At 42.5% G+C, this 26217-nt stretch overlaps 1 protein-coding gene across 2 annotated transcripts in view; it reads right to left on the reverse strand.

Moving 5' to 3' along the window:
• DIAPH3 (diaphanous related formin 3) overlaps positions 1 to 26217 on the reverse strand; it is a 120986-nt gene that overhangs the window by 77154 nt on the left and 17615 nt on the right. For both annotated transcript variants that reach the window (XM_083737797.1, XM_083737798.1), the window contains exons 9-19: positions 24640 to 24745; positions 21551 to 21661; positions 21035 to 21153; positions 20581 to 20697; positions 18443 to 18561; positions 17937 to 18001; positions 12664 to 12768; positions 10872 to 11201; positions 5203 to 5317; positions 3138 to 3227; positions 220 to 314 (exon numbers count right to left, since the gene is read on the reverse strand). In XM_083737797.1, the coding sequence (XP_083593923.1) occupies positions 220 to 314; positions 3138 to 3227; positions 5203 to 5317; positions 10872 to 11201; positions 12664 to 12768; positions 17937 to 18001; positions 18443 to 18561; positions 20581 to 20697; positions 21035 to 21153; positions 21551 to 21661; positions 24640 to 24745 (1372 nt within the window). The remainder of the gene's footprint in view (positions 1 to 219; positions 315 to 3137; positions 3228 to 5202; positions 5318 to 10871; positions 11202 to 12663; positions 12769 to 17936; positions 18002 to 18442; positions 18562 to 20580; positions 20698 to 21034; positions 21154 to 21550; positions 21662 to 24639; positions 24746 to 26217) is intronic.

The following is a 26217-nucleotide window of genomic DNA, read 5'->3' on the forward strand; positions in this document are numbered from 1 at the left end:
AGCCCAGGGACCTTAAGATGAAGGAATGATGATGATGATGATGATTTAGGAGACGTTTAGGAGAGTATTCTTTTCATCACTGGAATTACATCAGGCTAGTTTTATTTTAAAACTTACATCCTGCCCTTCTGCATTAGAAGCCAAGTCAGCTAAACATTAAGCCAACAGTTTTTTATTCATAAAAACCTGATTATAAAGCTGCTTATCAGTTCACCATACCTGAAGCATAGACTCCGACAACTGGGCTTCATCTATTTCCAGTATCATCATTTTTATTTCTTCATAAGGTACCCGAAAATAACCTAAGAAGATAGCTAAGGAAAAGCACACAAACACAAACTATGCTTATCAAATGGGAACACATTTTGGCTAAGCAAAAGTAATGCTGTCCAGCTACAGTGCTTGCTGAGATGTCTACCAAAAGTTTTAAAGTGACCACTTGCTCACTTTATAAATTTGTGGCACATCAATAACTTTAGCAAGACACATGAGCTTAAATAAGGAAAGAGAAATGGAAGATAAATTAGTAAATAAAATTCTCCATTAAACCTATTAGTTGCCTTTCCCACAACAGTTATCTCAAAGCTACTTACAAAAGCAGACATTACAAACAATCTAAAACATTAATTAATAATACGTATCAGAGAGCAGATCCAACTGAACCCTATCCCATTACAAGCTAAGCATAAAATTAGGATCCAAAGGCCTGAGTGAATAAAAATGCTTTTGCCTGACATCTAAAAACAGAAAGCAATGGTGCCAGGCATGCCTCCCAAGGAAAAAGCATGCCACAAATGGGGAGTCACTACTGAGAAGGCCTGTTGTCTTGTCGCCACCTCCTTTGGAAGTTGCATGCAGAGAAGGGCCCACAATGAGGAATGTAGGTGTCAGGGAACTGGCATCAGCTCAGAGGCGAGAGGTGGAAGGGCAGTTGTGTTACAGGGAGCCTCCAAAGATCTTGCGAAGCAGTTCTTCCTCTGGCGAGGAGGGAAGCCCCGCCTCCAGTGGGGAAGGGGCGCAGGGATCAAAAGATGCTAGGGAGAGCCTCAACACCGAGCCTGATCAAAGCGCAGGAGAGGCAAGTCCCCCTTTGCCAATGCCCACTTTGCGCAGTAGGTTTGCGCGCAGAGAGGGGAGGAGAAGGATGGGGGTCACACGACTGTTATGCTGGGGAAGGTATAAGGACCGGCAACTCCCAGATTCTGCTAGCGACTGAGCAGACATGGACTTGCAACACTCTGCACTGTAAATACTTTGTACAGATAATAAAGCCTGGAAAAGACAGGTTGGAGTCTTGCCTGTTTGCTCTCGAGCAACCAAACCAACACCTGACAGTAGGGTTCAGGTTGGTTGAAGTGGGGAGTGGCAGTCCTTGAGGTATGAGACTCCCGAACTGCATATGGCTTTACAACTCAAATCGTGCCTGGTAGCCACTGCAGTCATGCCAAGATTGGGGTTATGTGTTCAGACTATCATTTCTTAAAAGGAGAATAGCTGGGCTACCAGACAAAGCTGATGGAAGGCACTCTGCACCAGACGTCACGTGAGCCTAAAGTACCCAGAAGTACCCAAAAGCTACACACCTGCTCCTTCAGTGGGAATGTAACCCCATCCAGGGCAGATCACACCCCACCCTCCAGTCTAGAGAAACACGCACTAACTCTATCATCTTATGTGGTTTAAACTTCAGTTTAACGGCTCTTATCCAGTTCATTACTGAGGTCAGAAACAGAGCTATCACACTCACTGCCACACTTGCAGATGTAAAGAAGGAATAGAGCTGTGTACCAGGAGCTGATAGGTTGGGCTGGACGGCATGTGTCTGTTTCAGGAAACAAAAGGAGTGCAATGCACTCCAAAACTCTGGATAATCCCACTCAGCATTTCCACATAGATGTTAAGCTCATGAACTCTGAAACCTGCAGCACCTCACAAAGGTGGCTCATGTGCCCCAATCACCACTTTCTGAAGATGGTCAGCCAAGTAGGATCAAAATATCTGCAAAGCAGTACTGCCCCCAGAGGCGGAGCAAGGCGGGTGCAGTGCGCTCCGGGTGCTGTTGGGGCCACTGCCTGCCAGCAAAGCTGCGAAGGAGGATGGTGGCCCCTGCGCAGGGCTCATGGCAGCGGCCTCGTGGGTGGGTTGCCCTAGGTACCGGAGAAGATAGCTATGCCCCTGACTGCCCACCCCCCAACTCAAAACAGCTGCTCCAGAAGAATACCATAGGGGATGCGAGATTGTGCATGACAGGAATTTCCTCACCTCAACAGCATGGATGGTGAAGTCACCATTGTCTAGTCAATAACTATCTCTTCTCCTAAGCCACTGGAGAAACTTACTAATTCTGCTGTGGGAGCAAGTTGAGAGCTCATCCACACTTCTGCTTGTCCCATGCTTTCTAGGTAAGAGTGCAAGAGGTTTTTTGTTTGCCCCACTGCTTACCCCGGGAAAATCTGCTGTTTACCACTAAATTGTTTCACATGTCAATGTGCAGAAAACTGACATTTGTTACGATTCACTGTAAACGGAGGGTTTTCCCTGAGGAAGCGGTAGGGCAAATGAAAAACCTCTCAGAAAGTACAAGACAAGCTGAAGTGTGGACAAGCCAAGAGAAACAAGCTCATTAGAAAAATCCCCACTGAAGATGGCAAATACTGAATAAAGAAAATTTCTGAGTTTAAATATAAACAACAACCATCTACTGATAGTTACATTTGTTTCTGATGGATAATCTTCCAGAAATTTATGTACTTTTGCAATTTAGTTCCCAATGTCTGAAAGCTCTGGTATGTACAGTAATGAATCCTATGCTCACCATTACATAAGTTAAACCTACTGTTGATATTGTTGTTATACAGGGGTAAGCTAACATAACTTCCTCCATATCATGCTGCTTGAGACTGATGGGAGGTGGAGTTCAACAACATATGGAGGACACCATGTTGACAATCCATGCTTTAATACAAAGTGAGAATTGAGTTTAAAATTTCTGTTTTAAGCTGTTTCTATTTTAGCTGTAAGCCACATTGAGTCCTAAATATAGTAATAATAAATACAATTCAGTAAGTAGAACACTGTTATTTTCAAAAAAATCTGACTCTCTAAAATGTTTTAAACAAAGTAAAGCATTTACATACAAAGGTTTTGAGCAGTCTTTGGATCCAAAATTTTGAGTTCTTTGATTCGTTTTTTAATACTTCTCTCTTCAATATTTTCATCTTTTTTTACTGTCAAAAAGCACAACAATGTTATTAGCACACAATAATGTTAAGCATCAAATATTTCCCTAAAGATACATATTTTGTTGTGATTTTGAAATTAAATATGACTAAAAATAAGCACAATGCAAGTGCAGAAAGTTCCATTCCTTATGAGAAGCACATAACAAGATTCATGTTGCTGGAATTTAAAAGTAAGCAGTAAAGCCACAACCCTAAGCCCCAATCTACACCACTGCTGGAGATTAGGAATGGGTGGAGATATTCCCATCAAAGTCATGGGCAGTATGGGTGACAAAAGGTCCCAAAATGTGGCATTATGCTGAAGACAAAGCAGGACAGTGATGCATTCACTGTACCACTGTATTCACTGTATTCAGTGGTATCTTGATTCTCAAACGCCTTGGTACTCAAACAACTTGGAACCCAAACAGTGCAAACCCAGAAATAAGTGTTCCGCTTTGCAAACCTTTTTCAGAAGCTGGACATGCTCCATTTGGTTGTCATGCTTCCATTTTGAGTGCCACAATTCCATTTTGAGTGTTATGCTGAGGTCTGACAATTTTTGCTATTTATTTTGTGTTTTTGTTGTTGCGGCTCTTTTTGTTTTGTTTATGACTGTGTGGAACCCAGTTCAGCTACTGATTGATTGATTGTGTGACTGCAGTACATTGTTTATTGCTTTCATTTTATGGAACAATGGTTTCGTTAGATAGCAAAATTCATGTTAAATTGCTGTTTTAGGGGTTGTTTTTAAAAGTCTGGAACAGATTAATCTATTTTGCATTACTTTCTATGGGAAAGCACTTTGGTTTGGGAATGCTTTGGTTTTGGAATGGACTTCCAGAACAGATTATGTTTGAGAACCAAGGTACCACTATAAAGCCAATTTATTCAAGTTTAATCAGCATTTCCTTTAAAGAAACAAAAAAAACCAGAAAGGCAGCCATGTTAGCTCATAAGAAAAAACTCCCAAATCCACAGTTGTAGATTGCCTTGTTTTGATTGGTTCTAAGAAAAGTATTGCTAAACTAGATTAAAAATGTAAATTAAGCTATGCCCACACAACATCAAACTGCTATGAGCTGAGCTATTTTTTGAATCACTGTAACCAAATACAGTGGTAACTCAGGTTAAGAACTGAATTCGTTCTGGAGGTCTGTTCTTAACCTGAAACTCTTCTTAACCTGAAGCACCAATTTAGCTAATGGGGCCTCCTGCTGCCGCTGTGCCGCCGCCACATGATTTCTGTTCTCATCCTGAAGCAAAGTTCTTAATCCAAGGTGATATTTCTGGGTTAGCAGAGTCTGTAACCTGAAGCGTATGTAACCTGAAGCGTATGTAACCCAAGGTACCACTGTACAGTGCATTTAATACACAATCAACAATCAAGAGTTGTTTATCAAGCAAGCATCTGCAACTTGATCAAGTTTCATACTCAAAATCAAAAGTATGAATAGCAGCTTTGCATGAACCACCACCAGGGCACCACTTATATATTTAAAGCCAATGAAGATTAATGTGGAGATGGAGATAGTGATATTCTGATTTCAGCTGCACTTCTCTTATACCACTGAAGCACATGGAGCTCTAGGCAGTCACTTCCTGTGCTCCCTACTTTCTCCATTTTTCAATAAAGGCCATCAAGTCATGATCAGTTTAATACATGCACACACGCCCCTCAAAAATCACAGATCTGTGTCTTGCATTCCCAACTTTGAACTATTGTACATCCCATTACAAAACATTGACCCAAAATTGTCATATGTTATATGCTCCTTTTCCTAAGTCTTCCTAATTACAGTTCATATGGTATCACTTATAAAAGGCCTTAGGTAAGCTAAAGTACTATTCAACTTGGTTCTCAGACAGCACATGTAGATATTCAACTGTAGTTGTAAGAAATTCTGATGTTTCAATCAAAATCAACTAGGCTCATTTTCTAACCTAGTAAGAATTTAAAACAAAACAATTAGTTACTTACGGGGTTTTTTACAACAAAACGTAAGCTCCAGCTTGCCTAAAAGATCAGCACTCTCATATTTGCCATCATTTGCCTTAATCCAGAAACAGTTCTCATTCATTTCTTGTGGTCTAATCTGCAAATATAATAACATAACTGCTGATTGATATCACATTAGCTACAGATATATAATAATAGAAGTCACGCACAAAATATGGAAGTTGATCATTAATATAGCTGATAACGATGAAGAGAAAGTAATATTAGTTCTTTCCAATGGCTTAGAAGTCATTCTGGATAGAGGCAGAGCTCGAAATTAGCAGGGCGCCAGGTGCATTTCACCTAAAGATTCTCTATTTGTGAGCACCTCAGAAAGTCTGGGTGCCATTTTTTGCCCCTGGCTGACACTCAAGGATTACTGAAATGTATGTGATTTGAAGCCTTGAAGTATACGTTAAGGATAGACAATACAGTCATACATTGGGATGAATATGCTTCGGGTTGGGCAAATTCGGGTTGCGCTCTGCGGCGACCCAGAAATAACGGAGCGCATTACTTCCAAGTGTCGCCGCGTGCACACACATGTGCAGACCGTCAAAATGATGTCACACAAATGCGCAGAAGCGTTGAAACGTGACCCGCGCATGCAGACACGGGTTACATTCACTTCGGGATGCGAACGGGGCTCCGGAACGGATCCCGAGGTACCACTGTATGTTTAAGGTTAACAATAAAGAGCAGAGTGTTTTGAAAACTGAAGTATGGTGTCAATACAGTGGTACCTCATGTTATGGACTTAATCAGTTCTGGAGGTCCGTTCATAACAGGAAACCACTCGTAACATGAGGCACGCTTTCGCTAATGGCAACTCCCGCGGCTGCCGCACCACCAGAGCTCGACTTCCGCTCGCATCCCGGGGCAAAGGTCGTAACAAGGGGCATCTACTTCCGGGTTAGCGGAGCACATAACCCACAGAATTCGTAAGGGAAACGGTACGTAACACGAGGTGCCACTGTATTTTTATTATAAACGCCAAATTAAACATGTATTAACAATTTCTTTTTAAAATGTGATATTAACAATGTGTCACTTATGTGAATTGCATATTAGTTCATGCTTATCAAAATAATAAATAAAAAACATTGTCGCTCCCCCCCCCCATGGCCCACAACCCAGGTCCCAGGAGCCATTTGTCTCCTAGCTTTTCTATCCCAGTTTCTAACACTGGAAAGAAGAAGTTAAGTCAATTCCACTGGACATACAAGGCTGAGGTAAGTATCGTGTTTCCAGACAACCAGCAGCAATGAGAGTAAGAATCTATTAAAGCTGCATTGTCCAGGTAGGCCTCCTTGCCCTCTCAAACAGTTGTGCTACTGTGTAAACCTCCCCAGGTGCCTGGACACCTCAGAGTGCAATGGACCACAACAACATAACAGTGCTGCGCAAGAAGCAACCAATTTTAACACAAACCCTTTTCAGCATATTTATAAACATTCACATTTATGTGCTAGTTAATACAGCTCATCCTGGAATGAAAGCAACATGAAGGCTGCTGATTTGCTACCAGACCAAGTTCAAGGCATTGCTATTGGTACATAAAGCCCTTAACAACCTGAGACCAGTTTACCTATGAGATTGCCTTATCTCACAGGACTCACTTGACTCCTTCGACTGGCAGAATTGGCACAACTGTAAATGTCACATAATCCCGGTTCCACATTTGTAAAAACTTGATCTTTTAGTGAAGCACCTACTTGATCTCAATAGGCAGGGAGTTCCAAAGTGTAGACTTTGGAACTCCCTACCTATTGAGATCAAGTAGGTGCCTTCACTGCACTGTTTTCAGTGCCGGCTAAAAGCATTCTTGTTTAGGAAAGCCCACTGAGATACTTAGAAAGCCGAAGTAATTTTAATCTGTTTTATTATTTTAACTTTTGCATGTTTTAAAGTGTTGCAAATGTTTCTTGGTTGTTTTTATCTCTTTGTAAACTGCTTTGAATGTTTTTGTTTTTACAATCAAAGCAGTGTGTATCAATTTTATGAAATAAAAAATAAAAAATACATACTCTATAGGTCATTTAGGCTATTAAGCATTTGATTCTGATGTGATATAAAATACTAAGCATCAAAGGGGGTGCAGTTTTGTTGCATATAGCAGGAATGAAATAGCTGATTCTAAGCAAATAACAAGCCAAAAATGACGAAGTTTAATATCCTCCATTAAAAACAAGAAGTTAACCCAACAAACATTAAAAGCTACATTAGAGCAGTTGCCATGTTCCTGTTTCACCTTTAGTGAGACTGCAGTAGAGTACATGCTACAACTATTCACTGACAGCTGTACACTATTCATCACTATAGTACCATACTGTCAAACAACAACTGCACTATGGAGTTCAACATACCAGGGACAACGCTATCTAAACTATAATAGTGTTATCATCACCAGTTTTTAACAGATTCGTGAAAATGTAGATACGTAGCTCTGAACACACAAAAAGAAGTTACCTTCTTTAAAAGTGTTGCAAGATAAAGAAGTTCAGGAATAGTAGCTGGTATGCTGGGAAGTAAGGTGAGCAACAACCAAGGGGGGGAAAGGAAACTGATCCCTTTACCACAAAACAACTATGGGATGGCGACTGATAAATCAGTATCATGAAGTAACACATCACTCTGGGCAGTGGCTGATCACCTGCACAGTGCTCATCTAGCAACTCTCATGGTTCTGCAGCCTTCCCAACACCCACTGCAAAGGGAATCTAGTACATCTACTTCTTAATAGCTGTCAAGCTGCAGTGACTTCTTCCTTGATAGCTGCTTCTTCTTGCATAACAACAACAATCTTTATTACGGTCCAGAGATCCAACAAATCGTTACAAAACAATGCACAATTCAGACAGCCTACCTCCAGGTTAAACAAGCATTTTGTTCAGAACTTTGCCACTGCTAATGTTCTAACATTTGTCCGGTCTTCCAATAGGAACCTGACATAGTGAGCCTCTGATTATGGAATCAATGTCTTGAGCACACGAGCAAAGTCTGTCCTGGTAGGGAACTCCTCTCAACCTGCCATCCAACACTGCAGAAGGAAAGACGTTTATTCTGGCTTTGGTGAAAAGCCTTTGATAGTTTGGTACGGTCAGGTTTTTAATGTAAGATGTTAACTTAAAGACATGCCCATATTGTACTCCTACTGCCAGCGGACTAGACTGCGTATGATCGAGATCGCAAGTCACTGTGTGCATTATCCCATAATCTTTGCTTTAGTATCTTTTGGGCGCTTTCATAACCCAGGTAATACAGTTGGGGGGCGGGTGACAGACCAATAGAGGTGGCTTATTTAGCCATGGTTTTCTGCCATTTGCTGACAAATTCCTCATTGGTCAGGTGCTGGTACAAATCCTTCCCTAGATCAAACACTGAAATCCTGAGCCAATGTTTTAGGGCAGCCCACTACGGGCAGCCTTTTTAAGGGACGCGGGTGGCATTGTGGGTAAAACCTCAGTGCCTAGGGCTTGCCGATCGCATGGTTGGCAGTTCGAATCCCCGCGGCGGGGTGAGCTCCGGTCTTTCGGTCCGAGCTCCTGCCCACCTAGCAGTTCGAAAGCACCCCTAAGTGCAAGTAGATAAATAGGTACCGCTTTACAGCGGGAAGGTAAACGGCGTTTCCGTATGCTGGGCTGGTGCTGGCTCGCCAGAGCAGCTTCGTCACGCTGGCCACGTGACCCAGAAGTGTCTCCGACAGCGCTGGCCCCCAGCCTCTTAAGTGAGATGGGCGCACAACCCTAGAGTCGGACACAACTGGCCCGTACGGGCAGGGGTACCTTTACCTTTACCACGCTTTAGTTGAAATTGGGCATTTACCAGCTTCTAACAAATGTATGGAGTTGGGGACACAGTTGGGTACCTGCAACAGAGATCGTAAAATTTTTGCCTGAAAGCCATCTAGCTTTGGCAGGTCCCCATTATGCCAGACATTTGCAGCGTACAGGAGTTGGGAAACGGGTTTTGCATTGAAAACCCTTAAGGCTGCTGGAACATATTTGCCGCCCTTTGTGAAAAAGAATCTGAATATGGCTAGCTTTGTGATCTCCGCCTTTTGAAGGGAGGTTTTCCGGTGGTGCTTCCAAGATCCTGTATGATGGAATGTGAGCCCTAGATAACTGAAGTATTTCATCTGTTCAAAGTTATGGCCATCCAGCACCCATTTAGACCGGGAGAAGCTTCTTTTGAAATCTAAAATTTTAGATTTTTCATAAGTAATGGATAAACCATTTCCAGAACAGTAATCAGAAAATTTCCTCAGCAGATAATTCAAACCCGGTCTGGAACGTGAGATGATGGCCGCGTCATCAGCATATAACAACAAGGAGGTCCTTCTCATTCCTACTTTTGGAAGGTGTCCATCTGGGTCCATTAAGCTCTCTTCTAGGTCATTTAAGAATAGACAAAACAATGTGGGGGCCAAAATGCATCCCTGTCTCACCCCCCTAGTCATCTTGATGCTGTTCGATAACTGTCCTTGTCGACCCTCGGACCTGCAGTTTGGTTCCATTGTACAGGGCTTTTGTATGAAAGAGGAGTCGTTTGTCCTGCAAAATCAGATTTAATTCGGACCATAGATGGGATCTGGGGATGGAGTCAGATCCATGAAGAGTTTACCCTGTAAAGGCCTGGTATACTTCTCGGCTAGGAAGGACAGCATTAGACAGTGGTCTGATGTTGAATGGTTCTCACGAAAGGCTGCCTGGGCTTCAGATAGTATATTATGTTCATTTAGAGAAGTTGTCAGTTTGCTACTGAGGAATCGGGCATACAGCTTCCCAATTATTGAGGGCAGGCTAATTGGCCTATAATTGGAGGGTACATTTGCGTGGCTTCTCTTAAAGATTGGGACTACTATAGCATGTTTCCAGCTATATGGTACCTTACCCGAGTTATTTAGTACCGTATAACAGTTATTAGAACATTACCATAACACTACCTGAAGAAATTAGGCCTTGTCTCAACGACACATGCTCTGGTTATAGCCTGGCAAGATCTACTGTATTGTGCTCTACATAAGAGTCATTTCTAAAAACAATTGAGAAACTTCAGTCGGTACAACACAATGCTTAGAAACTAAACCACCAGAGTCTATTATAACTATTATGTGCAGTTTATATTGCTATTTCTTTCTGGACACACTTTAAAATACTGCCCTTGACCTTTAAAGCTCTAGTTAATTAGGACTACATTACCTGAAAAACCATCTGCACCTATATGAGCCTGCCAAAACTTTCCCATTGGTGGCCCTGTTCTCTAGCCAATAACAGGAGACAGGGAAGGCTGATGGGAAGCAGAGGCCGGGCTTTTTCCGGTACATACGGAATAAAATCACCTCGGAAGTATGCATGGCACCCTACCTAGCAACTTTGAAAATGACTCTCAAAACATTTTTATTTCAATTCATTAAAAAAAAGAAAGTAACGTCACCTATGTCCGTTTTATAGCTCATTTTAAAGGGCTGTTTTCACTTTAAACCGGTTTTAATTTTTTATTAATTCCATACACCACCTTGTGAGGACATCTGTGCTAAAATGTGAGATACTGTTCTCTTAATAAAGGAATAAAAATAAATAAACTAATACCAGTGTCTAATAATTCAGTTCTACTTAGAATTTTGCAAAATATGCTTTCCGTTTATTTACCTTTAACCAGTTCAGTCTTTTCATAGTGACCTCAGGTTTAAATTCTTTTTTAGGCTTCAATCCATAAGGCAGTACTTGAGGAGGAGGAGAACACTGTGCTCCTGGCAATGTCTGTAGTGGTGGTGGTGGCGGCACACCAAAAGGAGGAGCCTTTCCTGAACTACTAGTCAATGAAGGTGGCAATGGGGGTGGCGGTGGTGGGGGTGGTGGCAGAACTCCGGCTGAAAGTGGTAATGACTTGGGTGCTGCATCAGCTAATGGGACTGGAGTCACATGTCCTTCCAAAGATGTCACTGGACAGGCACCTACGCCATTCATTATTGAGCCATCCTGAAAAGCAAGTTTCCGATTTATGAATACAATCCCTAAATATCATTTAATAATAGCAAGTTAAACTTATGAAACCCAGCATAACTACTCTGTTGTAAATTTGACATAAAAATGTAAAATACAATGCCAATGTGATGAGACAGTTTAGGAGGCAATTCTATTCCCTAACCAGTATATTGATGGCAAAGCTCATCAATAACATGCAGGTCCACTGTGTTGCTTAGCCATTTGCTACCAACCACAATGCAAAGAACTAGCATTGTGTACAAAAGCCTTATGCAGCTTAGATCCAACATTGTGCAAATTAGTAATGCTACAATGCTGTATGTTATTCATATCACATAACTTTCTCAGACGTTTCCAGTTAGGAAACATAATAACTTGGAAGCCTTGTTGGATCAGACTAAATGTCCTTCTAGTCTAGTATCCCACTTCCAATAGCAGCCAATCACATGTTCCTAAGAAGCTTAGAAGTAGGGCACAGTAGCAAAAGTCCCCATCCAACCTTGTTTGTCTACCAGCAATTGCTACTCAGAGGTGTATTGTCTCCACATGGGGAGGCTACATTTAGTTATCCTTCCCAAAAGGCTTCCTCCATGAAATATGTCTATCTTAAAAAAAATACTGTACTTTTATGAAGATAATAAAAGTATAACGTAAAAATATGAATAAAGCACAAGACACTACCAATATTAGAATTCTATCTGAAATGCATAAATGTTCTTCCTGTTGTATCTAGCATGGAGTAACAGCAGCTTCTTGTTCAAGATTCTCTTATCTCCACATTGGAACCATTCTGCCCAATGGTTCAAAAAAATTTTAGTTTTAAAAATATTGTCAGGGGACTGCCATCGAAAGGGGAGAGGGGGGCGGAAGAGTACAGGGAGCCTCCAAAGTTGCTGAGCAGTAGCACTTCGTCAGGCAGTAGAGAGTCATGCCTCCAGCGAAACAGAGGGGGAAAGGAGGGGCAAAGCGAGGCAAAGGCTCACAGACGTTACTGTGAGTCCAAGCACCTCGGCTCAGCCAGGCTGGTAGGGAAACGGACATGCCGCTTCAGTTGCCCAGTTTTCGCAAGGGGGGTCAAATGTAAGGAGGGAAGGTGGAGATTTGGGGTGTCTAAGTTCTTATGCTGGGGGGGACGGACTGGAAAAGGCCACTCCAGGAATCTGCATGTGAGTGAGACAGACATTAACTTTGAATCTCTGAACTGTACATAGTTTGCACTTAATAAAACCTGTAAAAGACAGGTCGGAGTCCTGGCTGTTTACTCACGAGCAACTATCTACAGACCTGACAAATATAAATATCATGTACATATTATATAAAGAAAACTAAATGTATTTATAAAAATGAAAGACCTTTTATTTAACTGTATTATAGTAACTAGTTGTATCATTATCTGAAAACTTGTTTTCAAATAGTTTGATTAAAAACCAAATTTTAGGAATAAAAAATCATTTACCTTATGCTTATAAACTTTTCCATTTGCTTCAGTGTGAATAATTTTTTCTTCAATTTTTTGAAGTTGTGCTTTTGTCTCTTGATGTGCTACAAATTCATTTTCAAACTGAAATACAAGCATTAAAGTGCTATATATCATTGTATTCATTCTTTCAATGTTTAATATAACTCCTCGGTCCTTAAGCGTTACTTATATCCATTTAAACTAAAGTTCAGCACATATTTACCTGGGAGTAAGTCATAGTGTAGTGTACACAGGGTTGCACCATTGAACAGGTAAAAATTAAGCTACAGTGATAGAATATGGCCAATAATAGTGTGACACCAGTGGAAAAAATGACTAAGATGAATAGATTTGAATACTAAGAACATACAATTTCCACAGAAATAACCTGTTATGCACATGACTGTGTGCTCATATTTAACTGGTCTTTTATAGCACACTCTATATTCTTTTCAGTAGAAAATAGCCAGTTAAATGTAAAATAGCTTTTAAATTTGAGGTAGGAGTAAAAATGGTAGAAAGTCAGACTACACAGATGCCCATTTTCTAGTGTGTTATGTTCTTGGATTACCTTCAACCACTTCCCAAAAATTATGGCAATTCAGAAGATCGGAAACAGGTAGTTTCCCAAGGTACTGTTGTGCAGACACAGACTTCAAGGGGCACTCAAGCATGCTAGTCTTTTTATTTTGTTTTTAAGTGTTCCCCAAAACTGTCTTTCCAATCATGATAATTACCATCTTCCATTAGCCAAATAAGGACAAATGCAGTACAAATACCTGTCTAGTTCCTAGCAGGGTGAAGCAGGTCCTTTACTTATTCCACAGGTTGATGTACTAGTTAATCATAAAAACCTCTTCGCAGTTTACATAAAATATACATTAATATAATAAAAACAGATATTAAAAAAAAATAGCCTAAAACATTTCAAAATAAAATAAAACCAGCAATTTTATAAATGTACACTATAAAACAATTATTATATGTCAGGGTAGGGTTGCTTAGACAACAGAGTTTTAGTAGGCACTGAAAACAGTACAGTGGTACCTCGGGTTACATACGCTTCAGGTTACATACGCTTCGGGTTACAGACTCTGCTAATCCAGAATAGTGCTTCAGGTTAAGAACTTTGCTTCAGGATTGTGCAGAGAATCAGAACTTACAGGGTTAAACAGTTCTGAGTGACGTCTCACATTCTGAGGCGTGGCTATATTCACAGAGTGGAGTGTTTCTCTGTGTGCTTTTTCCTTTCGCTTTTGCGGCGAGGCAGCAAGAGGTGCGCTCTCTCGCCGGGGTGATTTAAGATGTTTTTTCTACAAGATTAAAGACTGTTGGAGTTAAGCAAGAACGCTTGCGTGCAGTCTGATTTATTACACACACATTGCAACAGTTTCTAGCCGCTGCGATGACTCTGCTACAGGAAGCTGACGGAGAGCTATCCACGGGGGTCCAGTGGGGCGCAGCAGAAGCCTGCTGGGCACCATCCAAAAGCCAAGAGGTTATGGGAAGTCAGCCAAACGTTTGAAACTGTTGCTAAGTTGTGCAGGTGTGTGTGAAAGCCAGCTGAGAGGAGGCTGCAGCCAGTTGGAGTATTGCCTAACGTTTGAGGCAGAGGAGCTCGCTGGGAGGAATCGGATCTCCAAGGACCGGGTGCCTGGAGGAGCTGCTGTTACGTGAGTACGCTCAGCCCCGGGGGAGAAATGGCTCAGCCCCAAGAATATGGCTTTGGGCTTAAGCTGCCATGTCAGAAGCTGAGTAGCCAAAGTTGGCTGGAGTGGAGTTTTCAAGCAGAGCTTTTCCTGGTCGGGCAGCAGCTGTGGGACATAGTCCAGCCACCACAGAAGGCAGCTGGGAAAGCAGAGGCTGAAAGGGCTGCAGAGCAAAGTGAAGTTGAGAAGCGTGTGCTTGCTTTTTTGGCAGAGAATGTGAATGCTCATCTAAGGCCAGTTGTCCTGGATGCTAAAAGGCCAGAGGCTGCTTGGCTAGCACTCCGTGAGGCTTGTGAAGCTGGGGTGCGAAGCAAAGGCCAAGATGTGGCTGCATCCGAAGGGGAGAGGCAAGATGGCGCTGCCCACATTCTTGAGAGCCGACACACAGCTGGGAGGAGCTGTGAGCCCCCACGGGGGGACGAAGGGACTGTTGCTGCAACGTGTCTGTGTGAGGAGCCAGGAGAGAGGCCAAGAGTTGGGGGCCCTTTACCCACCAGAGGGGGTGCAGGAAAACGTCCTGGGAGCCCTGGGAGCAGTGGGGGGGCAGTGAGCGGTGAAAGCTCAGAGACGCCTCATTTTCCAAAGGCTGCCAAGAGTTGTTTACGCCATGAGCTGAAGCCTAGCCGTGCCGGAGGCTTCAAGGCCAGCCACCTGCGACAAGTAGAGATAAGAGCTGTGAAGTTGTGTGGGAACGCTGAGACAAGCCCGGTCTCCAAGGCAACTGAAAGAGTTGCATCTACGGAAGCTGTGAAGGTCGTGGGCAAGTCTTCCTGCCAGGGGGAGTCTGTTGCCGTGACAACCAGAGAGGACATCTGCAGAGGCCCCAAGGACGGGGGCAGCAAGAAGTTTGTTGCCATGGCAATGCTTAAGGACAACTCCAGTGAGGGCACAGTGATGCGCTGGGTTATTGACTCTGGAGCGAGCCATCACCTGATGCCAGCGACACCTAGTGTCGAAATGTGGAACTGCAGAGCTGTTTCAGCTGGGAAAACAGTTGTTTTTGCTGATGGGTCACAGAGGCCTTTATCTAACGTGGCAAATGTTTTTGTTTCTTTCTTGCAGGCGGAGCTGGAGGTTTACGTTGTGCCTGAGATGAAACACTGTCTTTTATCTGTATCTTGTCTCTTAAAAGAGGGGTACAAGGTTTGCTTTGAAAATGATGTCTGTTCTATTTCCAGGGGTGGGAGGCAACTCGTCAGTGTTGCATGCCAGAACAATCTCTTCGTTTTGGAGACACCTCTGGAGGGTGAGGGAGCACAGGCGAAGTGTGCAAACGTTCACACTCATGATTCATGTGCTTGCTTGTGGCACAAAAGAATGTCACATGGCTCTTGGGAAGATATCCAAAGGTTGCCCCAGTACACAGTAGGGTGCAGGATAAAATCATGTGACCAATCCCTAGATTGTAGGGCATGCAGAAAGGCAAAGGTAAAAGGGTGCAGTTATCCCAGGGTGGAGAGGGTAACCACAAAACCTTTTGAGCTTGTGCACACAGACCTTTTTGGGCCCATGCCAAAGCCGAGTCTGGGCGGGGCCAGGTTTGTGCTGACGCTGACAGATGATTTTAGCCAGAATGGCTGGTCCTTCTCGCTGAGAACGAAAGGCGAGGCAGCGCAACTGATCAAAGATTGGGTTGTGGTAGTGGAACTACGGTTCGCCACCAAAGTGCAGGGGTTCAAGAGTGACTGAGGTGCAGAGTTTACTGGGTCTGCTCTGCAGAGTTTCTTCCGTCAGAAGGGGATACGTCACAAGGTAACGGGTGCTACTTCTCCTCAGGAGAGGGGCGTGGCGGAGCTTAGGAGTAAAGCTCTGGCTCAGGCAACAGAGGTTCCACTGTGTGACTCCGGTTTGCCTCAGAGTTTTTGGAGCGAGGCCTGGAGGGCGGCCAATTTCACGATGAACAGATCCTACAATTCAGTGGTAGGTGACACCCCATATTACATGCTCCACGGAATGAAGCCAAAGCTGCATTTCTTCCGTGTATTCAGTTCACAGGCCTGGGTGCCTGTGCCAAAGGCTCAACGAAAGCAAGGTGGCCCGAGGTTCCAGAAAATGATCTTCTGTGGATATGAACCTGCGACAAAGGGGTGGAGGTTTGCATATCCAGAAGGTGATCAGACCAAGCTTCTGATCAGTAAACATGATGAGTTCTGTGAGCAGAATGGTTGGTCAAGGATCCGTGCGAATTCTGATGTTCTCTCAGAATGTCTGTCTGATTCTGAGGAGGAGGGAGAGCTAGAGGCTGAACCTGTTGCTGAGGACCAAGTCTCTGAACAGGGTCAAGAACAGGGTTGGGCATCTCCACAGGTTGTTAAAAGAGAGCCCAAGAGTGAGCCTTCGTCTCCTGTTAGCAAAGTACAGAAGGCGCGAAGACGTAGTAAGTCAGAGGGGGAGTCTTCTGATGTAGAGGACACACTTGCTGGCCCCAGTGGGTCAGAAGGAGCACCTGAGATTGTGCTCAGACGGTCCACTCGCACCACGAAGGGAGTTCCACCTGAGAGGTTTCAGGTCACTAGCGCGTGGATTGGTTTCGCACAGTGCAAACCTGGGAGTTTTGAGGAGGTTCAACGGTTGCCTGAGACAAATGCCAGAAAGAGACGAGAGGCAATGGAAAGGGAGTTGAACTCAAAGAGGTCTGTAGATGTGTGTTCACAGTTTCCCTCAGGATGCGAGACGAGAGGGGGTGTGCAGAGAATCAGAACTTACAGGGTTAAACAGTTCTGAGTGACGTCTCACATTCTGAGGCGTGGCTATATTCACAGAGGGGAGTGTTTCTCTGTGTGCTTTTTCCTTTCGCTTTTGCAGCGAGGCAGCAAGAGGTGCGCTCTCTCGCCGGGGTGATTTAAGATGTTTTTTCTACAAGATTAAAGACTGTTGGAGTTAAGCAAGAACGCTTGCGTGCAGTCTGATTTATTACACACACATTGCAACAGTTTCTAGCTGCTGCGACGACTCTGCTACAGGAAGCTGACGGAGAGCTATCCACGGGGGTCCAGTGGGGCGCAGCAGAAGCCTGCTGGACACCATCCAAAAGCCAAGAAGGATGAGGACAGAAATCGTGCTCCAGTAGCAGGAGGCCCCATTAGCTAAAGTGGTGCTTCAGGTTAAGAACAGTTTCAGGTTAAGTACGGACCTCCGGAACGAAATAAGTACTTAACCCGAGGTACTACTGTAGAGCAAATATACCTGCATAATAACATCAATGGGCAGGGAGTTCCAAAGTGCAGGTGCTGTCCCACTGACAGACCAAATCCTTACAAGCACAGAACAAATACCATGTGGAATTTGTAATAGCAGTTGGCAGAGGATTTTCATCAGGAGAATGACATGGAAAAGAAGGTTTAGACAGCCCTTTCCCAAACGATTGCACCAATCCAGGAAACAGAAATCACTTGATTACTTTTTATGTTAAAACTAAAGTGTTGGATTTGAATCACAGGTCTTGGGCATCAGGCCTATTTTAGCTCTTTAAAATCATGAATTATTAACGTCTCAGAACACATTGTAATGTATACATTTAAAGTTAAGCATATCTGAATAAAACAACCTGAAATTACTAACCTTTTTTGAAAATTCTGAAGCTCTCTCTTCAAGTTCTTCTATTTTCTTTTGCTCAATACAAATATCTAATAGGAAGCCAAGGTTTGGGGTTTTAAAAAGTAATTTGAAAAGCAAGCTTTCAGCTCCTAGTCAGCCTGCCCCAAGGCTGAGCTCTATTTGGCTCACATTCCACACACAGCAGTGTCAGAGCAATCAACAGAAGATGAGTATTGAAGAATACTTAATGGTGACTCAGTTGCCCAGTATTACTTCTCTCCCTTCTTATAATAAGACATGTCAACACATAGCCAGCTGTGATATCAGGACAGCTAGAAAGCCCAGTAGCTATCAGAGACCACAGAAAACAGTGTTAAGTGGGAAGGTAATTGTGACCCATTATTGTGGCCCACAGCTATGGTTTCTAAGCAGTTTTTTTTAAAGAGGAATAGGTTTGCTTTTAACCACATACCAGCTAATCTTTTAAAACATGCTTTTTATAGGAAGAATAATAATATAAAAAGACTTACTCATTAAATGACTGAAGTCTACATCCAGTCTTTTACGATAACTAAAATCTGGGTCTACTCCACTTCGATGTAAGACTATCTGTGAAATGCACTCTTCAATTAACTTAAAATATAGTGGCCTATACAAGTGAAAGAGAAAAATACATATTGCAGAACAAGCTGAAAGTTCTTCATTCTACAAGTAATGTTGCTTCTGAGAAGCAAAGGTTTCATATTACAGGGTTTATTATTAATATTGATTCAATTTATATCCTGCTTTTCCCCCAAAGGAGCCCACAGTGGTATGTTAAGGTTTTTTATTTAGTTTTAAGAAACTTCATTTCAGAAAAAAAGCACTCTTGAAGCCTGGAGGCCTGATCAAACATTACTTTCTATGACCCTAGCATTATTCTGCCTCATGTGATACATGCCAGTCCTATGTGGTTTGATTTTAACAATCAAAATCTGATTTAAGATTGAACTGTTTAGTGTTACTTGCAATAATGATGTAACAGCTGACTATTTGTAAAGCAGAGAAGAAAAGAAAACTGCTAAGGGCCTTTTGCATAGTGCTACATTGGTTACAACCAAAGTGTCATAATATGTCTTGTCCCACTACATAAATCAGGCCAAGAGAACAATAATATGTTCACATGAAACGAGGCTCTAATGCACATTTTTCCCCCCAACATAGTCATCCATTATGATGCAGCATGTTTGACATGGATAAAGGAATGGATGATATTTTAAAAAATACTAGATTGCTGGATCTGTAAGGGTATGATATGGCATGCATATCTGTGGCATGAAAAAGCAAAGGTCCATAAAGACGTTTTAAATTAAACTGTAAGGAGAAGCTTTTTTGTTGTATGGTCCAGGTATAAGAATCTACTTAAAGGGAAACCGCCATAGTTGCTATCCCTCATAGAGGCTTGCGCCTTTCCTCCTGCATGGAGGAAAGGCTCCCCTTCAGCACCAGGCACTCAGCTCTAAGGCAGGCCTTGCACACAGCAAGCACAAGAAAGGCCAGCACGGCGCCTGTCTGTCTGCCCTGGATTACTGCAATGCGTTGTACATGTGGCTGCCTCTGAAGATGATTTGGAAAATTCAGCTGGTGCACAATGGCCTAATTGCTCACCAAAACAGAACAGTTTGGGGGGCATATAATGCCAATCCGGGCCCAATTTAAAGTGCTGGTGCTGACCTATAAAGCCTTACACAGCTCAGGACCTCAATACGTTAAGGACCGCCCCTCCCCATATGAACCAACCCAGACCTGTCCTCCAAGGCCTTCTCTATGTCCCTCCTCTCTGAGAAGTTCAGAGGGTAGCAACACGAGAACAGGCCTTTTCTGGGGTGGCCCATCTGGAATACTATCCCAAGAGAGGCTTGCCTGGCATCGTCACTACATGTCTTTAGATGCCAGGCAAAAACATTTCTCTTTACCCAAGCCTTTGGTCATTAAATAATTTATGGTCTGTTAAAGGGGGACTGATATTATGATTTTATTATTATTATTCTGCCTATCATTATGCTTTGTATTGTGTTTTTATTATTATGTTCCACAGAATATATTTTAAATGTTGTAAACCACCCAGGAATCTTTTGATAAAGGGTAGTATATATATTGAATCAATCATTATCATCATAATCTAAGTGACAGTTCATGTGTCATTGGAGACAGCTCAATCTTGCAAATAACTACTCAATCTACTCATGTAACCAGAGAAGGGAACACCTGCAAATCAAGACTTCTCTTTCACGATGAGAAAAAGCACTACCTAAAAAAAAAAAAAATGGAAGGGAGCAGAGTTTTCTCATATGTCACTTTCAGAATTATATTGCTACCATGGGTAATCATGTGAATAGTTGTTTACAAGTGAGCTTGTTCCAATATATGAACTGGTTCTTAGATATGCTGGCAGCAAAGACCACCTTTCCTTGGGCAAGCATATGGCCCATTTTAACTTTAGTCTAGGAAAAGCCCAGTTTCCCTTGGAATTCCTCCTCTTATCAAACTAAGTAACTTGCATCAGTTCACAAGTTATTCCCTTTTCACAGAGGAAAAAAAAACATCCAGGGAAAAATTCCAGGTGGTAAACATTATACAATCTTTTATCATAAATACCTAGGTAGGAGCTATTGCAAGTTTTCCTTACCTTATAAGAGAGTCATTTCTGATCAACAAGAGATGCTGAAGTATAGAAAGAAAATAGCCTTCTGCACTTGTGTCCTTTACAGTGTTCCACACCACATTGTAAACATCATTTGCTTCAGTATCCAGGTCAAGGATGATACAGCTAATTTGTATTCTAGGCCATACAAGTACTTTACTCTTTCAAAGCAAAATTTATTTTTTATTATAATTTCAACATTTAAATAACCAAGCTGAGATGTGTAAGTTAAGCACCGCTACTTCATGTGTTTGGCCCAAACTGCCTTCCCTGCTCGCCCGGACCCATAGTCCTGGAACAACATGCACTCTCTCATTTTTTACATCAGCACCTCTTACTTCCATTTAAAATGGAAAAAAGAAAGGCATCACCAATGGGATGCTTGCTACCAATCCCAGGTCTAAAATTTTTGGGTTCTCTGTCCTCTTTCAAAGGATATTCAAAGTCCAATCTGATATCTTCTAAACGATGGGAAAATTCAATCATGTCTTCTTCTGTATGTTCACAGAACACTTTTAGTTGAATATCCAAAGCATCATTCTTTAAGCATTTCAGTTGCTGCAGCAGGAAGGGAGAATACAACAGTGCTTAATTAATGACTGTGTATAAATATAAGTTATTCTGAACAAAATCCAATTTTTAACATAGCAAGGGATTTATTTGGGAGAATTTACATTAATTATTCAAATAAACAAATGATATATTTTAAAATTTGGAATACATTACATAAAACAAAACTGGTACTAAAGATTATTACTTCATTTTCATCTATACATTTGTGGATCAATTTTTATATGTAATCTTTCATTCCCTGTCTTAATAAATTACACCAAAAAGGGCTTAACACAACTTTTCCTCAGCCAAGAAAAATAAACTAATTTAAATATTAATTATCTCTCTCTCTCTTACACACACACACACACACACACACACACACACACTATAGGGGACTTACTGGCACTTGCTCTTTCAATCCACAGCGCATAAATTCATTTCTAATGTGGAGTCTGAAGTCCAAATCATCAGGAAACGTAACTAGTGCATTGATCAGCTGCATACAGGCTACCTGCAAGAAAAATAATATTTCAGAAGAAAACAGACCAAACAATAGTAAATTGCATGTGCTCAGCTTACAACCATTTATGACTTGATATTTTATGACTTGATATTTTATTACTAAGAGTGCAGGAGTATCAAGTCGCCATGACATGCAACCCAGTGTGCTACTTGTTAAATATTGCTAAAGAGTATCTAAATCAGGGTGATCCAACGGACGGCCCTTTTTTGGCAGCCCTCAACAACATGACACACCCACGCCCTCAGCCCTCATGCTGCCTTCCCAAAGCCAGGGAAGGAGATTCTGGGCTTGAGGAAGAAGGCATGAGGACTCTGGCATGGTCCAGGAGTCCTCCCACCTTCTTCCCAAAGCCCAGTTAGTGCTTTCCCAGCTTTGGGAAGGAGGCGGGAGGGCTCTGGGACTGCCAGAGTCTTGTGGCTCCTTCCCAAAGCTCAGCACCTGGCTAAGGGAAGGCAGTGTGAAGGCTTGGGGGGGTGTCAAATTTTGGCCTTGCTCCTGCCCCCTGCGTGACAAGGCAGTGTGTGATCTACAGGTTACGTGTCAAAGTACTCTTGCAGCCCACTTGGCATGAAACTTTGGGCCACTTTGATCCAAATCATTTTAGATGACTACTGCATATATGTTAGACTCAATAGGACACAACCAACACATCTGGAAATGTATGCCAACATAAACCAGCTCAAACAACAAAAGATGAATAAAACAATTTAATTTTTCACCCATGTCCTCTCCCTCTATATATACATATATTACAAAAAATATACCGTATTTTTCTGTGTATAAGACGCCCCGTATTTTTTTGAACCCGAAATTAAGAAATCAGTATTTTAAACATCAAACAGAACAACTTTTTTTTTCATTTAGAGTACCAGGGAGAGCTCCTGCTCTGCCTAACCTGGCTTGCCGCAGTGGTCTGCACTGGTTGGCAGAAGTAGTAAGTGAAATGACAGGCCTTCATGGCTCCTGCAGTGGGTTTCTTTAATCTGGCAAAATGTCCAGTTTTTTGTTTTTTTTGTGCCGAGTAGGTGCATGCCCTTTGGATGGAAACTGGGAGTGGAGCCTGTCAGGCAGTAGGACCCTGTGGGTGAGAGTTGAAGTGTCTTGTTTGTGAGTGTGTGAGAGAGATTCAAAGAGGGGAAAGTAAGAGAGGCTGGAGGAACTGGGAGCAGCAGCGGTGACAATGGCAACACGTCAAGTATGAGATGCCTGGGCAGCCGTGCTGCTCCACTGAGGCTGCGAAGGAAGCACTGCATAAGAGACAAGGAGCTGCTGGCTGCCTCTCTGGCACACGTCGCATCTCCATTCATAGCCAACGCAGGCAGCAGCTTAATGGACTGATTCCCTCCGAGACCAGCAAGGAGGCAGCAGCGGAGGCCGGCAACCGCAGCTGCAGCCCACCTAGGTCTCAGCTCCAGGGCCTGCTCAGCCCCCTTTCAGGTGTGTGTGTGTGTGTGTGTGTGTATGCGGGGTGTCCCCCTTTTTTGGTGCATTGTCTTGAGTGCCTTTTCCAAGCCACATTGCACTCTCGCCCTTTCGGTTGTTTGTTTGTTTGCAAACCTCTCACTGCAAAAGTGACCCTCCTAATTCTCCCTTGCAGGCTTTAGTCGAGCATCGTGTGCATGTGCTCCCCCCCCCCTAAATAATACCCCCAGGCTTCCTCTGCTACTCGTAAGTAGTGTTTTTCTTAACCATCTATGTATAAGACAATGCCCAATTTCTGACTAAAAAAAATTAGCAAAAAAAATCATCTTCTACATGGAAAAATATGGTATATATATTTTTACCATGTATGCTACACATAGAATGTATGTAAATTCTTAATAAATTTCATACATCACAGTAAACCTACACATTAATACAAAGTTTCCTTTAAATCAGGAGTGGGGAACCTTTTTCAACCTAAGGGCCACATTTTCTTACAGCCAACCTTCCAGGATCCACATGACTGCAATGGGCGAGGCCAAAACAGGTGAGGTCAGAGCTGGTGCACACCCACCCATAGGCAAATACCCATTAAAAATGCATGTAAGAGCAGTTGCCCAAGTTTGCTTTTTTCCTCCTCCCCCAGTACCATTTCTTTTTCTGTTACAGAAGTCTGAGGGTGCTGCTATTGATCTCTGGGAGCTTTTTGCAGCTGAAGGGCAGGATAAAATACTTCAAAATAAATGCAGCACAAGCCATATGCAGTTTCTCATACTCTCTCATGAAGCACTCAGGCTTCAAAAAACAGTTTGGCTTTTTTCTTTTTTATATTAAACCTCTATCTTTTTATTAAATTTATTAAATTTCAAACCTAATTGCTGTAAGAGGGGGATATTCATATATTGCAGCTGTGGAGGAGAGGGTTAGCTCAGCCAATAAGCATCAACAACAGCCTTCCATTGGCATCAACACAGGCTGTCTTAAAGTTAATTGCCAATGCAAGGGAAGGTGGGTGTTCAGTAAGCTACACACCGTAACTTTCTTACAACAGGAGAAAAAAGCTTTTGCAGTTCTAAATCCAACACCCCAAAGACCATTAGCCATTAAGATAAAAAGCCCAACCACTATTCAGCTATGTATTTTTCCAGACCAAGTATGTTATCTGGGCATATAAGACTTTTAGTGCACATGTTCCACAGTACTTCAAACCACCAAACTCCATAACACTTGGGAAAATATGAACTTCTGGTTTTGCTTTTTAAAAAATCCATCGCTATTGGTCTCAGGAAAAAGTAGCTTTTCCAAGTGGTACAGTAGATTGCAACGTTACTAATGTTGCACATAAGCTCTGACATCCTAAGTCATCATCATAATATAGAGCCATAATAGAGCCACAAATCAATACAACTGATTGCACAGAAATGTCACTGTCTGCCCATCTGCAAATAGAACTGGTACATATACCCCACCCTAGCTTTATTTTTAGTCTTCCTTAGACGCTGCCTCTGCTATAAAAAAAAAAAGCACACAAACTTATCATTTACTTGCAGATGGATGGAATTCCCCTGAAGACCTTCCACAATGGGACAAAATCTGTCAATGTTTTTCTCTTCTGCTGCTGTAGTCAAAGCGTCCAAAATTTTTTCAAGGCTATAACATGAAAAACCAAATAAATAATTTATATTTACCAATAAAAAGAAATGGATTATAATAGCATAAAACTAATTTTAAAGCAATTTCTTTATTTAATGTCCTTAAAGCAAGTTTGAGGAGGACTATGCATACAGAATTCTATATAAAGATTACCAGCTGGAATGGAATCTTCTCTATAATCTATTTATTATTACTTATCATCATCATCATCATCATCATTTATTATTATTATTTACTATTACAGTGGTACCTCGGGTTAAGAACTTAATTCGTTCTGGAGGTCCGTTCTTAACCTGAAACTGTTCTTAACCTGAGGTATCACTTTAGCTAATGGGGCTTCCCGCTACCATGTGATTTCTGTTCTCATCCTGAAGCAAAGTTCTTAACCTGAGGTACTTCTTCCAGGTTAGCAGCATCTGTAACCTGAAGTGTCTGCAACCCGAGGTACCACTGTACTACTACTATTACTACGATTTGTATGCCGCCCTTTATCCGAAGATCACAGGGCAGTTTTCACTACAAAAATACCCGAATTAGTAACAAACAAAAACAATACCCACCCACCCACAGTTTAAAAGGCCAGATTGTTTAGGAGAATTGGGAGAATTCCCCACCAGCTGAAGTTTCCAAACCGTTTTCAGTGGCAGCCCCATGTATAACATGTTCCAATAATCTAACCTAGATTACCAGAGCATAGACAACATATGTTAGGTTATTCCTGCCCTGACAAGGGTGCAGCTGGGCCACTAGTCGAAGCCAATGAAAGGCACTCTGCACCACCAAAAACACTTGAGCCACAAGTGGGCTCTACGAAGTGGGAAAGTGCACTCATGTGATTGTTTCAATGGCCTGAACCATTTGGATGTTCTACCAGTCAGCCCGGGCTTCAACAAGTGTGCCAGTCACATCAACCAGGGCCCTCTGGAAACCAACTGAATCCATCAGCCTCTGAGGGCTGGCACAGGCACAGTCACAGTCACAAACTGCCTGTGCAGTGTACCCCTTACCAGGCATGCCCCACCCCTACACCACACCTCCCCTTGCCTAGAGCCACTGTAATTGGAGTCCCCCTGCTCTCCGCAGTTCCTCTCTTCCCATACACATCTTACCTCCCTTAATATAAACAAACAAACCCAAATTAAAAAAACACACAAATTTAAAAGCAATAAAAAAAAATTGAAAAACATTTTAAACAAATAAGGCAAGGCCATCACCAGAGAAGATGATGTTACGGGCGGGAGCAGGGGTGATTGCCCTTGCCTCCTCCTGAAGCCATTTCTCACAAAGGGACAACCGCCCATTGGACCATGTCTTGATATAGCCCCCAATTCCTTGGTAGACTGAGCCCAGATGGGCTCTCAATCATTCAGTCAGCAGGGGGTGAGATGGGGGAGGCTTCCCTCTGCCAGCCAAAGGTGCAAAAAGGCTGGCTTTCTTAAGAGAAGGAGGAATTCCAGCAGTTATGGAAG

The sequence above is a fragment of the Podarcis gaigeae genome (assembly GCF_964106915.1).
Source record: "Podarcis gaigeae genome assembly, chromosome: 4".
In the NCBI taxonomy this organism is placed as follows: Eukaryota; Metazoa; Chordata; class Lepidosauria; order Squamata; family Lacertidae; genus Podarcis; species Podarcis gaigeae.